General features: G+C 42.6%; 1 protein-coding gene across 4 annotated transcripts in view; it reads left to right on the top strand.

Moving 5' to 3' along the window:
• The window catches only part of sh3pxd2b (SH3 and PX domains 2B), a 59,818-nt gene that overhangs the window by 28,582 nt on the left and 16,051 nt on the right, over positions 1-15,185 (top strand). For all 4 annotated transcript variants that reach the window (XM_038302205.1, XM_038302206.1, XM_038302208.1 and 1 more), the window contains exon 5: positions 12,767-12,858. In XM_038302205.1, coding sequence (XP_038158133.1) covers positions 12,767-12,858 — 92 coding nt within the window. The remainder of the gene's footprint in view (positions 1-12,766; positions 12,859-15,185) is intronic.

Genomic DNA, 15,185 nt, shown 5'->3' with positions numbered 1-15,185 from the left:
CAATATCGTATCGTGATCCAAGTATCGTAATACATACCGCATCGCAACAACCATGCCGATACTCACCCCTAATCAATAATTGATGCTGCTGGGTAATAGATATGTACAATAGCTGTAACACATTAAAAAATGCAATGTTATGTTAGTTTCTGACCGTTTTAAAAGAAAGTTATCTCTTTGTAAAGTTAAAAGCTATTTGGTAACCAGAAAATATGTTTTTTTTTTTCTTTTTTTTTTTTTACTTGGGGCAATTTTTGTGAGACATGTTTTTTTTTGCAGGATTTAGCTTGAGTCTTGCTTTTTCAGGTGTAGTGAAATGTTGAGGTAAAGACCAGAAACATCCTGTTGCTGAGCTTGTCCCACTCAGCAAATGCAACCCGCAGGCTCAGTCTTTTTTTTTCATCTGTATTCTGTTCAGTCAATGCTACAAATCTTCAGAAAGAAGAAATAAACTTAAAACCAGTCTGTGTTTAGTGCTTATTGCACTTATATTGGTTTTTGAAAATGACGTTTTCCTTTGACAAAAAAGTATGTTTTATGCAATTTATCCCTGACCAAAACAAGTGACTCATAAGGCCCCTAAGGTGAATACTTTTTATGTATGATAAACAATGCCAAAGGCCAGAGGGGCCCCTTAGTCAAACAGTGCTGAAGGAATGAACAGTGGGTGTAGGCTACATCTTTAACCACTTATGACATAAATAAGGTTTTGGAGCAGGAATGTTGCTGGTTAAAAGTTGTTGTTCCTGTCTCTGGCAGGGGACGTTTTGTAGCTGAGACAATTCTACCTTTTCCTTGTTTCTTCATATAAAGATGTAGTCTGTGTTTTTACCTTTAGACTTAGACTTAGACTTTAGACTTAGACTTCTTTATTTGTCATTTTGTATGCACAGGGTGCATACAGAACGAAATTGCGTTACATACAGCTTATGAACGTTGCATTGATATTTCACAATGGCACGAGTTATAGAAAAATACAAAAAGTGCAGCAGTGGTCAAAGTGTGAACAGTGCAGAGGATAAGAGACAGTGTGCAAGTTGCAGTGGTTCAGTGCAAAATGGCATTTGTGCAAAAAATGCGTTATTGAAAAATACAATGAGATGAACAATTTAAAGGGCTAAAAGTTAAAAGTTCAGCAGCATTTGATGCCCGATAATGTGCAATAGGTGCAGAGTTCGGATTGTGGATCAAAGGTTCAACAGTCTGATGGCAGTGGGGAAGAAGCTGTTGCACAACCTGGTGGATCTGCAGCGGATGCTGCGGAACCTCTTTCCAGAGGGCAGCAGGGAGAACAGTCCATGGTGGGGGTGTGAGGGGTCTTTGATGATATTACGGGCTCGGGACACACAGCGCTGTGATGAAATGTCCTTAATGGAGGGAAGAGGAGCCCCAATGATTCCTTCCGCTGTCCTCACCACCCTCCTCACATTCTTCCAGTCAGAAGCTCTGCAGCCTCCACACCACAGAGAGAGACAGCTGGTCAGAACGCTCTCTATGGTGCTTCTGTAGAAGGTTGTGAGGATGGGCGGGGGCAGGCGGGCTCTCCTCATCCTCCGCAGAAAGTACAAGCGCTTCTGTTCTGTTATGCTTTTATTAAAATAAAAAGCACAAAATAACTCCTTGGAATTTAGCTTTAATTGTTAAAGGATGGCACGGTAAAGCTCAAGCTTTTTCTTGAAATAGCTGAGTCAGCTTCTGTGTTTTACAGCTGAGACTTCACCCTGACTCCATCCTGGAATTTCCCTGGTTTGGCAGTTTTGTTTTTATTCAGGTCAAAAAACTCTTATGGATGAAACAACGAGGGAAAAAAAAAAACATGGACGCTGGGGATAGTTTTGTCTAAAATCATTTGTTGAGTTGCAAAGTCCTTTGGAAAACTGCAGTTTTCAACAGTTTGGGTAGAAAAATACATGCATCAACATTTTAGCTCGAGTTGTTTTTAAACAATATAGACTCCCTTTCAAAGGTAAGCTATTTCAAATATTTGACTTTTCCACTTTCTTCACACAATATTTACATTTCATTGAATCTGCCATAGCAGCACACAAAGTAATGCATAATTATAAGATTAAAAGATAACTATAGATAATTTTCCATTTCAAGAAGTAAAATGTGGCATGCATTTGTATTCAGGCCCTGAGTCAAAATACTGTGAAACCTTCCTGTACTGCAGTTTGAGCTGTAAGTCAAACAGGCATCTTTCCACATGAAGAGACTGAAGACTTTGTCAGTTGTCTGAAAAATAGACCAAGCACTGTGAGAATGCATTAGTTCTAATCATTTGACTGTTTCTTTTAAAATGTGAAATGATTCAACTACCCTGGCCAGCCAGACAGAGTGTAATTCAGTCTGGTAAACTGCCATTGACTCAAGCCAGATCTTGCCAGACCAATCACAGCACAGCAGGAGGGACTTTACGACGTGTGACTCTCAGCGCCAGAATTTACATAATGCAGCAGTGCTTTCCTGCTAAAATAACAACAAGCTGTCGACTGCAAAGGAGTAATGTTGCAATGAAAATGAAAGGTATAGTGGAGGATTTTCGCAAATTTTTGAAAAGACCCGTCCTCTCCACTTTTAATTTAAAAAATGCACATGCACAACCTTGTTCCCGCTCCCGAGAAGGAACGCCTATAAAACGCATTCGAGAGCATTGCATGAGCCAATTTGTCATTGTGCACGCTCCGTTTAAAAGTTGCTGTTTTCATCGCTCTTATAAGCTTACTTTCTGAAAGAAGATCTACAATTTTTTCACTGTGTCAGACTCACCACCAGTAAGTGAAATTTGGGACGAGCACGTATGACGGCCTTACGTAAGCATAACACCCGAATGATTGACAATTAGGAGGACCTCTTATTTTAATGATCCACCTGGAAAAAGAACATCCTCCACTATACCTTTAAGAACGTGCAAGAGAGCATAGGTTATACTAGGCAAAATTGGAGAGTTGCTTTGACACCTTGAAATGTTTCAAGGACTACAAATCTACAAAAACAGAGCTTGTCAATTTGAGTTTTTGCATCACATCGTATTAATCTGATCTTCTAACTTGGTTAGGCTGCCCCTTTTAGTCCCGCCTTTGAAAGAGATTTGTACCAGCTCTTTATCAGAATAATACACCATATCAGTCTGGCTGGCCAGGCTACGATTCAACATTACTGTCAACAAATTTAAAAAAGAAATTATTCTGGGCTACAGGTGTGCCGATAAAACTTTTTCATTTCTGATATGGATATTGTAGCTTTGATAATTCACTGATGCCGATATTGACCCGATACAATATTAGTATGATTCATACACACTTTTATGACAGTTTTCTACTGTAGAATGTTAAAAAGGCTTGATCAAGTTATTTTGCTAAAACAGTAGTCAACAACAGTAGGTATGAGAACAACTGACCCATGTAAAATGAACCTATGAATTACAGAAACTTTCAGCAGAAGCACAGTTTCTTTCAGCATGAATATATCAGAGATTAGAGATGCCAGCCAATATAATCTGATATTACTTTTTGGCTTATATTGGGCCAATGTTAAAATCAGACCAGGACACCTCTTCTTTGCACCCCATTCATGAGCATTTTATGGTATGCTCATGAATATTTAGATGAGCCGTGCGCTGATTGGTTGGTTTACAACAAGGGAAGCTGCTGAGCAAAGATGCATCATAGCAACGAGCACTCACTGAAACATCAAATTGTTGATATGGTAGGGTGACCAGATGTCCTCCTTTTCCCCGACACATCCTACTTTACATGCCTAAAAAAATGTCCGGGGGATTTCAAAATTGTCCGGATTTTGGTCGGCTACAGTGCAGCACGTAATCAAAACAGGAAGCCTGCGAGGGGCGGAGCGACCGAACCCGACCCGGTGATGGTGGTGGCCCCGTGCTTCCGCCATGGAAAGGCGGTCCAGTCGAGTCAGCGGATATGAGCCTCTTCAACCCCCCTAACCTAAGTTGTATGTAGCCTACCCTCTTAGCTTAAAATTGCTTCCCCACAGCATGATGCTGATGTTTTTTGTTTTTGTTTCATGTATTCTTTCTTCCCCACATGACAAGTTTCAAATTTTCTCATTTGACAAGATGCCCTCCTTCCAAGTGTTTGCTTTGTTATTACGGATGCAAGTTATTGATGTACAAGTTAATCTAAAGCTCATTGATCATATCAATTGACTAACATTAAATTGATAAGTAGCCATTTTCATAAAAATCCAAAGGTTTTTTTTCTCACCTCAATAGGATCTTTCAGTAACATGATGGGCTAAGCAGATGTAATCAGATAATCGGTTGGAAGAAATTTTAGTCTAAGCATTATTTGACATTTGATCTTAAGTTGATTACCGTACTTGATTGCATGTGGCTATTTGGAACCTTTAAATTTAATAAAGTATTCAAGGCTTTATTTTAATAATAAGTCACTACTCCGCAAAGGCCAGATATATGGAGTGCAGGATTAATAGTTTTCATGTGGGCAAATATTCCCACCTGAAATGTTTATCTGTGTCATGATCGGTACACGAATGTGACCCAATTATGCAGAACACCACGACACAGGAAACAGATGAAAAGTTAACAGAGTTTATTGAATACAATCCAATGGTAGTATGTTTTGGTTCTGGTCCTGGGCAAACGGGTTCACCGGAGTCTGTGAGGAAGACAGTTAGTTAGCTGGGCTTTTAGCGGTTTGTCCTTTGATAGTCTCTGGTTTGTACCTGTGGGTCCTTGAATGGATCTTGGAGAGGAAGGTTGTTGGAACTGGAGAGAGTCTGATTAGCTGAGTCCGTTAGCTGCTTCAGCGTCTTGCTTCTAGAAAGGTAGCAGACCTTGACTTTGGATTTCCAGCTCTTGGTCCAGAGCTGCAAGAGAATCCAGGGGAAGTCTTCAGGTTTGGCTCTGAGGGCAGGCTCGGCGGGTTAAGCTTTTCCAGAGCTTCACGAAGGAAGATCAGGTTTTCCTGGAGAGACAGAGACAAGATTAGGATCCTGTCAGGATCTCAGAGCAAGCAAAGTTCTCAGAGGTTCTGGGCTTAGGTGCTAACCAACTGGCTCAACACTGCGGCGTTGAGGCAAGGTCTGAAGACAGCTTAAGTAGAGGGTCCTCCTGATGATGGTAACGAGCAGCAGCTGTGCAGAGGGCTCTGCTCAGGAGGATCCACGGCGGACTCTGCTGGAGAAGAGAGGTACTTCTCCAGCTTCCAACAGTACCCCCCCCCTCAACGACCGCCCCTTGGCGGTCCGGAGGAAGTAGATGGGCAGGAACGCTCATACTCCTCGATCAGGGAAGGATCGAGGATGTAAGAGCCGGGAACCCACTGACGGTCTTCAGGTCCGTAGCCCTCCCAGTCGACGAGGTACTGCCAGCCGCGACCTCGTCGACGGGAGTCCACGATGCGACGGACGGTAAAAGCCGGGTGGCCATCGACTTCCAGGGCGGGTGGTGGGGAGTCGGATGGCGGGCACAGAGGGCTAGAGACTACAGGCTTGACCTGAGAAACATGAAAGGTGGGGTGGATGCGAAGACTCGGAGGTAACTGGAGACGGACTGCGGAGGGACTGATGACCTGGGAAACCTTAAATGGACCGATGAATCTGGGAGACAGTTTCCGAGACATTCCCCTCAAGGGAATGTCTCGGACAGCCATACCTCCTGTCCGATGGCGTACTCGGGAGCGGGACGTCTCCTGGAGTCGGCAAAAAGTTTGGTGGTCTCTGATGATTTGTTGAGGGTGGTGATGGTTTCTTTCCAAATCCTTTGACAGCGACGGATGTGTTGGTTGATGGACTTGACTGCTATCTCCTTTTCATCTGCGGGGAAAAGTGGTGGTTGGTATCCATGACTGACCTGAAATGGTGACTGGCCGGTGGAAGCTGATCTCTGGGAGTTATGGGCGTACTCGATCCAAGGTAGATACTGGCTCCAGTCGGTGGGGTTGTTGGAAGTTAGGCAGCGGAGGGTGGATTCTAGGTGCTGATTCATGCGCTCGGTCTGACCGTTGGATTGTGGATGATATCCTGAAGTCAAGGCAGACTTAAAGCCCAGAGCTGAACACAAGGCTTTCCAAACTTGTGAAACGAATTGAGGACCACGGTCTGATAGGATTTCCTGGGGAATGCCATGTAATCTGAAGACGTGTTTCACGAGAAGCTGAGCAGTCTGGAACGACGAGGGGAGCTTCCTGAGAGGGACTAAATGACAGGACTTGGAAAAACGGTCAACGATGGTGAGTATAGTGGACATACCTCGAGAGATGGGGAGACCAGTGACGAAATCTATGGCAATGTGGGACCATGGACGTGAAGGAATCGGAAGGGGTTGTAACAGACCAGAGGGTGGCTGATGCGAGGCCTTGTTTCTAGCACAAATGGGGCAGGCCAGCACATATTCCTTTACGTCCCTGTGGAGAGTGGGCCACCAGAAGCGTCTGGTGATGAGAGCGATGGTTCTACTGACTCCAGGGTGGGCCGAGAATTTGGCAGTGTGCATCCATTGAATGAGCCTGGACCTGACGGAAGACGGAACATAAGTTCTGTTAGCCGGACCGTTACCTGGGTCGGGTTCCGTGGCCAGGGCGGAGTTAATAAGATCGGAGATCTCCCAGTTCACGACTCCCACAGTACAAGAGGCCGGGAGGACTGGCTCTGGTGTCTCGGGTTGATCGACGGAGTATAGGCGCGAGAGGGAGTCTGGTTTCACATTCTTAGATCCGGGTCTGTAGGAGATAACGAGATTAAATCTGGAGAAGAAAATGGACCACCTGGATTGACGAGGGTTGGCCTGTTTGGCAGACTGGATGCTAGCAAGGTTCTTGTGATCAGTCCAGACTAGAACCGGGTGCTCAGCTCCCTCTAACCAGTGTCTCCACTCCTCCAACGCCAATTTGATGGCTAATAGTTCTCGATCTCCAACGCCGTAGTTCTGTTCTGCTGATGAGAGTCTGCGAGAGAAAAAGGCACATGGATGAATCTTTTGATCTGAGTCGAGTCTCTGGGAAAGGACGGCTCCAACGCCAGAATCCGAAGCATCGACCTCCAGGATGAACTGTTTAGAAGGGTCGGGCTGAATTAACACTGGTGCTCTGGAAAACAAAGATTTCAGTTTGTCAAAAGCAGACTGAGCTTCGGGAGTCCATTGAAAATTCCTCTTAACTAAAGTTAAAGAGGTCAGAGGTTGAGCCGTCTGGCAATAATTTCTAATGAAACGACGGTAAAAATTGGCGAACCCCAAAAACCTTTGAAGCTGTTTTCGATTTTCAGGAATCGGCCAGTCCAAAACTGCCTTTATCTTGTCCTCAGCAGGCTTAACCTGCCCGCCCTCGAGCACAAACCCCAAAAAGGTCACTGATGGTTGGTGGAACTCACACTTTTCTGCCTTGACGAATAACTTGTTCTCCAGTAGCCTCTGTAACACCAGGCGGACATGTTTCTTGTGCTCAGTTAAGTTCCGTGAATAAATGAGTATGTCGTCTATATAGACAAAGACAAACACATTTAAAAAGTCTCTGAGAACATCATTCACTAGTGCTTGAAAGCAGGCGGGGGCGTTTGTTAAACCAAAAGGCATTACCAGGTACTCGAACTGACCTAATGGTGTCTTGAAAGCAGTCTTCCATTCATCTCCTTCTCTGATTCTGAGGAGATGATATGCGTTTCTCAGATCCAATTTGGTGAAGACTGTTGCCCCCTGAACAGGTTCAAAAGCAGAGGCTAGGAGAGGTAGAGGGTACTTATTCTTTATGGTGATTTGGTTCAACCCTCTGTAGTCAATGCATGGTCTTAACGAACCATCCTTCTTGCCAACAAAAAAGAAACCAGCACCCAAAGGAGAAGAGGACGGGCGAATAATTCCAGCAGCTAAAGACTCGTTAATATACTTCTCCATTGTCTCTCGTTCTGGCTTGGAGATGTTATATAAACGGCTGCTGGGTAACGGTGCTCCAGGTAACAACTCAATAGCACAGTCATGGTACTCAAAGGGAACCGAAGATAGGTCAGGAGAGTCCATCTCTCCCCCACCCCTAGGAGGCCCCACCACGGGGGCTGCCGACCGAAGACAAGTCTCATGACATGACGTAGACCATGCTTCCACGTGACGTTCAGTCCAATTAATGCGTGGGTTGTGTTTCTCCAGCCATTCGAATCCAAGCACCAACGGGGAACATGCGGAGGGAATAACAAAAAATGTGATAGTTTCACGATGGTTACCTGAGAGGAGGAGCTCGAGGGGTTGGGTTTGATGAGTAACTTGGTGGAGATTTTTCCCATCAATGGCAGAGACACGGAGGGGTTGAGAAAGAGGAACAGTTTCAATCATCAATTGTTGAACGAGGTTAGAGTCTATGAGGTTCCGTTCACAGCCTGAGTCAATAAAGGCAGAAAAAGAGAGGTTCTGATTATTACAAAACAAGGTGGCAGGCAGCATCAATCGAGGAGATTTCTTAGAGTTGGTTTGGCCCGCCAGACTCCTCAGATCCTCTGGCGGGCCCTGCCTTTTGATTTTGCCGGGCAGGAAGCAATGAAATGTCCACTTTCACCACAATAGATGCAAAGTCTGCTCAAAAAACGTCTTTGTCTCTCCTCAGGAGTAAGCCGAGTGTGTCCCACCTGCATAGGTTCGACCTCCGTACCACCTGAATATGAAGCCTGAAAAGGCAGAGGGAGGGACTGGGCTTTTGGTCGGTCTGTGGGAGGAGAAGAAACAGTCACAATATTTGATGCAGAAGTAGAGGCGTGAGACCCAGAATTTCTTAACTTAGAGCTGTTTCTGGCTCTAATTCTGTTATCCAATCTAATTGTTAGTTTAATTAGATCCTCAAGGGAGGCTGGTTCGTCGAGAGTTGCCAGTTCGTCTTTAATATTCTCATTTAAGGCCATGAAATAAGCTCCCTTCAGAGCACTTTGATTCCATCCGGAAGCTGCTGCCTTAACCCGGAAGTTGATCGAAAAATCAGCCACACATGAATCTCCCTGCTTAATACTGAAAAGAGCACGAGAGTCAATTGTTTGATCAGTTTCCTGATTAAAAACCTGGGAGAATTCAGAAATGAAATCAGAGTATCGGCAGTTGAGACTTTCATCTGAGGGAAATCTGGCCTGGGCCCACTCCAAAGCTCTTCCTGTTAGTTGAGAGAGAATAAAGGTTATTTTCTTAAAGTCCGTCGAAAAGCTGTTTGGAGAGTTCTGGAACAATAATCTGCACTGAAATAAAAATCCTCTGCAATCCTTCATATTACCAGAGAATTTTTCAGGAAGGCTTGGGCGGAACTCTGATGACGTCACTGCTGGTGACCTCGGAGGGGGAACTGGACCCGGAAAAGGTTGCGCTGCCGGTGTGGCGTTAGCACTGTTCATGAAATTAGCATAGCTCTGAAGCTTTTGATTGTTAGTTTCCACAAGACAGTATAACTCACGGAGAGTCTGAGCTTGTCCATAAATTTGTGCATCTTGCTCCTCCAATCGACGGCGGATGTGTTCTGCTGGGCCTTGTGTTTGGCCGCAGTGTTCTGTCATGATCGGTACACGAATGTGACCCAATTATGCAGAACACCACGACACAGGAAACAGATGAAAAGTTAACAGAGTTTATTGAATACAATCCAATGGTAGTATGTTCTGGTTCTGGTCCTGGGCAAACGGGTTCACCGGAGTCTGTGAGGAAGACAGTTAGTTAGCTGGGCTTTTAGCGGTTTGTCCTTTGATAGTCTCTGGTTTGTACCTGTGGGTCCTTGAATGGATCTTGGAGAGGAAGGTTGTTGGAACTGGAGAGAGTCTGATTAGCTGAGTCCGTTAGCTGCTTCAGCGTCTTGCTTCTAGAAAGGTAGCAGACCTTGACTTTGGATTTCCAGCTCTTGGTCCAGAGCTGCAAGAGAATCCAGGGGAAGTCTTCAGGTTTGGCTCTGAGGGCAGGCTCGGCGGGTCAAGCTCTTCCAGAGCTTCACGAAGGAAGATCAGGTTTTCCTGGAGAGACAGAGACAAGATTAGGATCCTGTCAGGATCTCAGAGCAAGCAAAGTTCTCAGAGGTTCTGGGCTTAGGTGCTAACCAACTGGCTCAACACTGCGGCGTTGAGGCAAGGTCTGAAGACAGCTTAAGTAGAGGGTCCTCCTGATGATGGTAACGAGCAGCAGCTGTGCAGAGGGCTCTGCTCAGGAGGATCCACGGCGGACTCTGCTGGAGAAGAGAGGTACTTCTCCAGCTTCCAACAATCTGGAGCTCTTTTAAAGTTACCATAGGCCACTTAGCAGCTTCTCTCATAATCCCTACATTATCGCTGGCTGCTTTATGTTGATTTATCACATTAAGTAGCAAAGGCCTAGATGAATATTGTTTAACAATCTGACAAAATGACACAAGCTAAGTGGTTTAGATACCTTTGCAAGGAACTTTACAAAATCCCAGTTTTTAGTTGCAATAGATGGTGACTAAAATAAAACCACGGTTTATGTTTCTTGTAAAAAGATACCATGCAGCCATACAATCACATGGTGCTGTTCCTTATGGAGGAAATCTCTCAATTCCATTATATTTTTCCTTGGAGAATACACAAATGCTCACTGCCCTATCCACATGCACAGATGTGAGCACTCACAATTACCTTAATGCGCCCCTCTGCAAAAAACAGCCATAAAGTCCATTTAATGTAATTTACCCCAAGCCTCCCTCCTGTCTCCTCCCTGGGGAGAATCGTAATGAGTGGAACCGCCATAGGCTGACTGGAGGAGATAAATACATCCAAAGAGAGGATAACTGGCTCATGATGCACTCTGACCTGAGGTGAAGCAAATGCTTGCTGGACCTGTTATAGTGCTCCCTGGTGAAACCACTTGCACATCTGAAATAAGCCACCTAGCCAGTGATTCCAGATACAACCATAGCTGTTAGGTCTGGTCTTACATGTACAATGCAACAAAATAGAAAGTCTTTTATGTACTCATAAGCACTCTTCTATTTTTGGAATGTCGAAAAAGTGCCCAGTCAGTGGTAGGAATGAGTCCGAGCCAAACTAGTGCATTTAAAATGGGATGAGTCGAATGCAGCAGATGCGACAAGGACAGTCATGTCGGGTCTTCAGCTTTCATTTTCTATCAGCCATGATTTTACGTCAGTGGGTGACAGCCGTTGTTAGAGGTTGACTCCTCTGAAGGACAAAACTGAAACACTTAGGAGTATTAAAATCAGACATGGATAGCAGCAGGGGAAGCTTGATGGATAGCACTGAGCTTTGGCTCGCTTGCATTTGGATTTTAGCCTCGTTTTATTTGAAATCAAAGATGGTTCTCATCTGGTCAACTATTCGTATCAGAGAAAGGTTTTCTCTCTTCATCATTATGCTGTTGACGTGATTATCTGCTTCTTATAGCACATCACTAAGTGAAAAAGCAAACGGTTACATGCTGATAGAGTTAAAAGCAGATGGAACATAGCAGTAAATAGATTGCTAAATGAGACTGTTTTTTTCTCATCTAAAACTGCGTTGTCAGGGCTAATTGGTCGGCTGTTGGAGATCCTTCACAGATGTGCTGGATGTGGGAGGATTAATCAATAAACAGAGATCTAAACTAAAGGAAGGAATGATTAAGAAACACTGTACAGAAAGCTGTTGGATTGCCTATTATATTAACGCAGTCTCTTGTTATAAGATTTGCTTAAAAAGTGAATGAATGCAAAAACAAAACATGAAAAATACAGATTCCGACCGGGCTGCTAACCAGAAGGGAAAAGAAAATATTATTATAATTTTAAACAGATGATTTGGCAAAGTGCTCTTTAATATTTAGCCTGTATTAGGTAATACCCATAACACCTTAATTTAGTCTATATCCTTTCCTGGATGTTGAAGATTGTGGCTAGTCTTTACAAAGCTTACACCTAATTGGTCTCCAATCTTAAAATAACTGCAGTCTCAAAAATTACCTAGGAGCTTATTGGAATGTTAATTTTATAATCATTAAACCCATCCTAATGTTTGCTTTAGTCTCTATTTACAACAAAGCTTACTTTCTGTTTTACACTGCTGAATGCTACGTATCGATACTTAAAACAGAACATACAACATGTTTTAATGGCAATTATTGTCTAAATAAAAAGTGAGGTAATCACAAATAGTTAATTATATAGTTATTCTGAGCAGAACAACTCTACATGCTTTGATGTCCATATATGTTTTACAAAGGAAACTAATTAGTGCTTTACCGACTCCAACATCAACTGTAAATGGTTTAAAGGCTCATAAAATAGTGTTCACTTGATCTGCTAGATTTAAAAGTGATTTATTAGAATCACTAGCCTTTCTCCCTGTCACTGCCAAATTGTGTTTTTAATAAGAAAAAAAGCTGTTGTCCATAATAACTTCAAATAAAACCAGACTTGGAAAATTCTCAACTGTTTTTTTAAGGTTAAACTTGAACAACTGATGTGACATTTATTAGTAACTAGGATTAAAACAAAGCATTAACCAGTTTCTGTCATGAGTTTATTCAGATAAATTAGCAATTTGGAAGCCCCTTTCACTTTTATATTGTTTTTATGGCTGCAATTAAGTTATGCAGTATCAAAAGTCGATGGTGTGAAAGATGAGAAAGAAAACTGCCAAACACTGCAGCTGATTCCAGCCATTTTACATTGCTACACTTTTTTAGGAAATTGTGAGTTCGATTGATATTTTCTGGTTTAAATCTATTGCAGTTTAGCTGTTTAAATCGGATGTAACTGCCTTCCCCAGAAAGCAAAACTCCATATTTGATGTCTTTATCTTATTTTCCTGCCTGCAGGCTTTGATCCAGCTGCCAGTCTACATTTCCCAGTGCGAGGAAGTCAGAGTGTTTTTTGAGACCAGACCTGAAGACCTCAATCCACCCAAGGAGTAAGTAGCTTACACAAACTCAGACATGAGCTCAGATTTCCCATCTGCACAATGGAAAATTATTGTTTCTGTATCTCAGGCTATATCTTGTGAGCATTTATAGCCCATTTTGCTGATAATAAGCATTCATTACACACTCTCTAATGAATGTGATTTTATAATGTTGCACCGCTTCCTGTTGGATTTTTGTTTTCCTGTTGAGGCACATTTAGTCATCCTTTGAAGTGCTGAGTTTGCACTTTAGCATGTAGCTGCAGCTCCGGAACTGTACAGCTGAGCCTGCAGACAGCCTCTTCCTTTGGGTTTTATTTTTGTTTTGTCTCTCAAAAGCAAGCTCAACATCTTAGTCATATTCAGCAGTGACAGCAAATTTACACACGAATAAAGGACTTTGGCTCAAAACACCAGCAGCCAACACACCATTTGGCTTTGAATGAGTAATTAAGGTTGTGAGTAACTACAGGGCATTAGAGGTCAAGTTCACATTTTGGCCCATGGGCTATGTCTCTCCCCATCAACAGTTGTCAGCTAGGTTGTAAGGTTTAACCTTTGTCAACACACATTAATGTGTGGTGTAGAAGTTGTCCCAGTGAGCAAAAAAAAGAGTATATTTATAGTTATTATAATTAGCTTTGTGACTAACAGCATGGACGTTGGAGCTGAAGTAAAATCAGACACAAATTGGGGAAGTTTATTGCTCTGTAGTTTAGATCATACTCTAACTTCAACATTACCTTTTACTTTCAGTGCTTTCAGATTTTATTTTCACTGCAGGAACGCAACACGTAATATTTTTCCCTACAGGCATTATTTGCACAGTATTACCTTTTCATTATGTTTTAAAGGTACAGCAGCGGTAGACACAAGGCTTCTGTGTGTTTATTGCATGAAACCTGTTAACTATTATCTAACTTCCATCAATCCATCCATTTTCTCTCGGGTAGTTCTGTCAGGGTCGCGGTGGGGCCGGTGCCTATCTGCGGCAGTGTATGGGTGAAATGAGAGGTACACCCTAGACAGGTTGCCAGTCTGTCGCAGGGCAACACAGAAATACACAACCATGCACATACACACTCACACAATATAGAGAAGACAATTAACCTGACAGTCATGTTTTTGGACTGTGGCAGGAAGCCGGAGTATCCGGAGAGAACCAATGCATGCACAGGGAGAATATGCAACCTCCATGCAGAAAGACCCTGCAGAACCTTCTTGCTTGTAACTAACTGATAGCAATGTACCTGTGAGTAGTATGCTAGAGCATAAAGAAGTTATTTCACCCAGCAGGTTTGCTACAGGACTTTTTAACTAAATTTCTTGGAGCATTTATTAATCCATAAAACCAATTGATCCAAATCTATTAAGCTTATAAAAGATAAATGTACATATAAAAAAAAAAGCTAGCTCATTTCATTTAGCATTATATAAGTCCTTAGTTTTTTTATCATATGGTTGCTTTAATAATTTATCTGTATTCAAGCATTAAAAATAAATATCCCCCCCAAATAATGAATATATAAATAAGCTCATGAAATAAAAATGGATCTGATAGTATGCAGAGGCATTCCATAGGGTTGATGCCATTCAGTTAATGAATAAAAGCTGTATCTTAAGCCGGGCATCCACAATATTTTCAGTTGTTGTACTCAGCTAGAGCTCAAACTATACGACCAAACTGCAGGGTTTAAAAGTTCCCAGTTTACAATATATGTTCTTAAACTGTTGTGGTCTGATGTGATCTAACATATTAGAGCAAACAACTCCCGTTTACAGATGCATGGGCCAGTTTTGGGTTTTGCAGGCCAACAATGACCTCAATGACTTCCCATTACTAAGGGTTGGACCTATTTTTCGGTTCAATTTGCATGTTTTCTAAGCTTTGTTTGTGTCACTCTATAAACCTGGAACTCAACGCTACTCCAGACATTTTGAATTGAGAAAGCTTCTTTGATGGGAAGCGTCTTCCTAGTCTTCAAACTTGGAAAACAAAGTCCAGTGGTTTGTTTTTTTAAACTTTTTTGGAATAAACTCAGTATGAGTTAAATTGTATCCTGGTTCATGTGCGTCTGCTTTATTTCTCCATGTTTATCTTTTAAGATTAATGGTAAAATATCCTAAAATTGAAGTAAACTATCAGGTCTAAAGCTGCTCAGTTTTTAATTAATGATTTGGATCTGAATATTTACAATAAAGTGACTGAAATAGAGTGAGCAGTTGGGGGGTGTTAACTAAGGACAATCAATTGGAGCTGCTGTGGGGAAGGAAGGCTAAATATAAACCCATAACAACCCGTCATGTTTTCATTTATACTTGGAGGTTTGCTTCTG

Source organism: Cyprinodon tularosa, unplaced genomic scaffold (assembly GCF_016077235.1).
Source record: "Cyprinodon tularosa strain WSP-4 unplaced genomic scaffold, ASM1607723v1 ctg484, whole genome shotgun sequence".
Classification (NCBI taxonomy): domain Eukaryota; kingdom Metazoa; phylum Chordata; class Actinopteri; order Cyprinodontiformes; family Cyprinodontidae; genus Cyprinodon; species Cyprinodon tularosa.
This window is presented reverse-complemented; position numbering and strand designations above follow the sequence as displayed.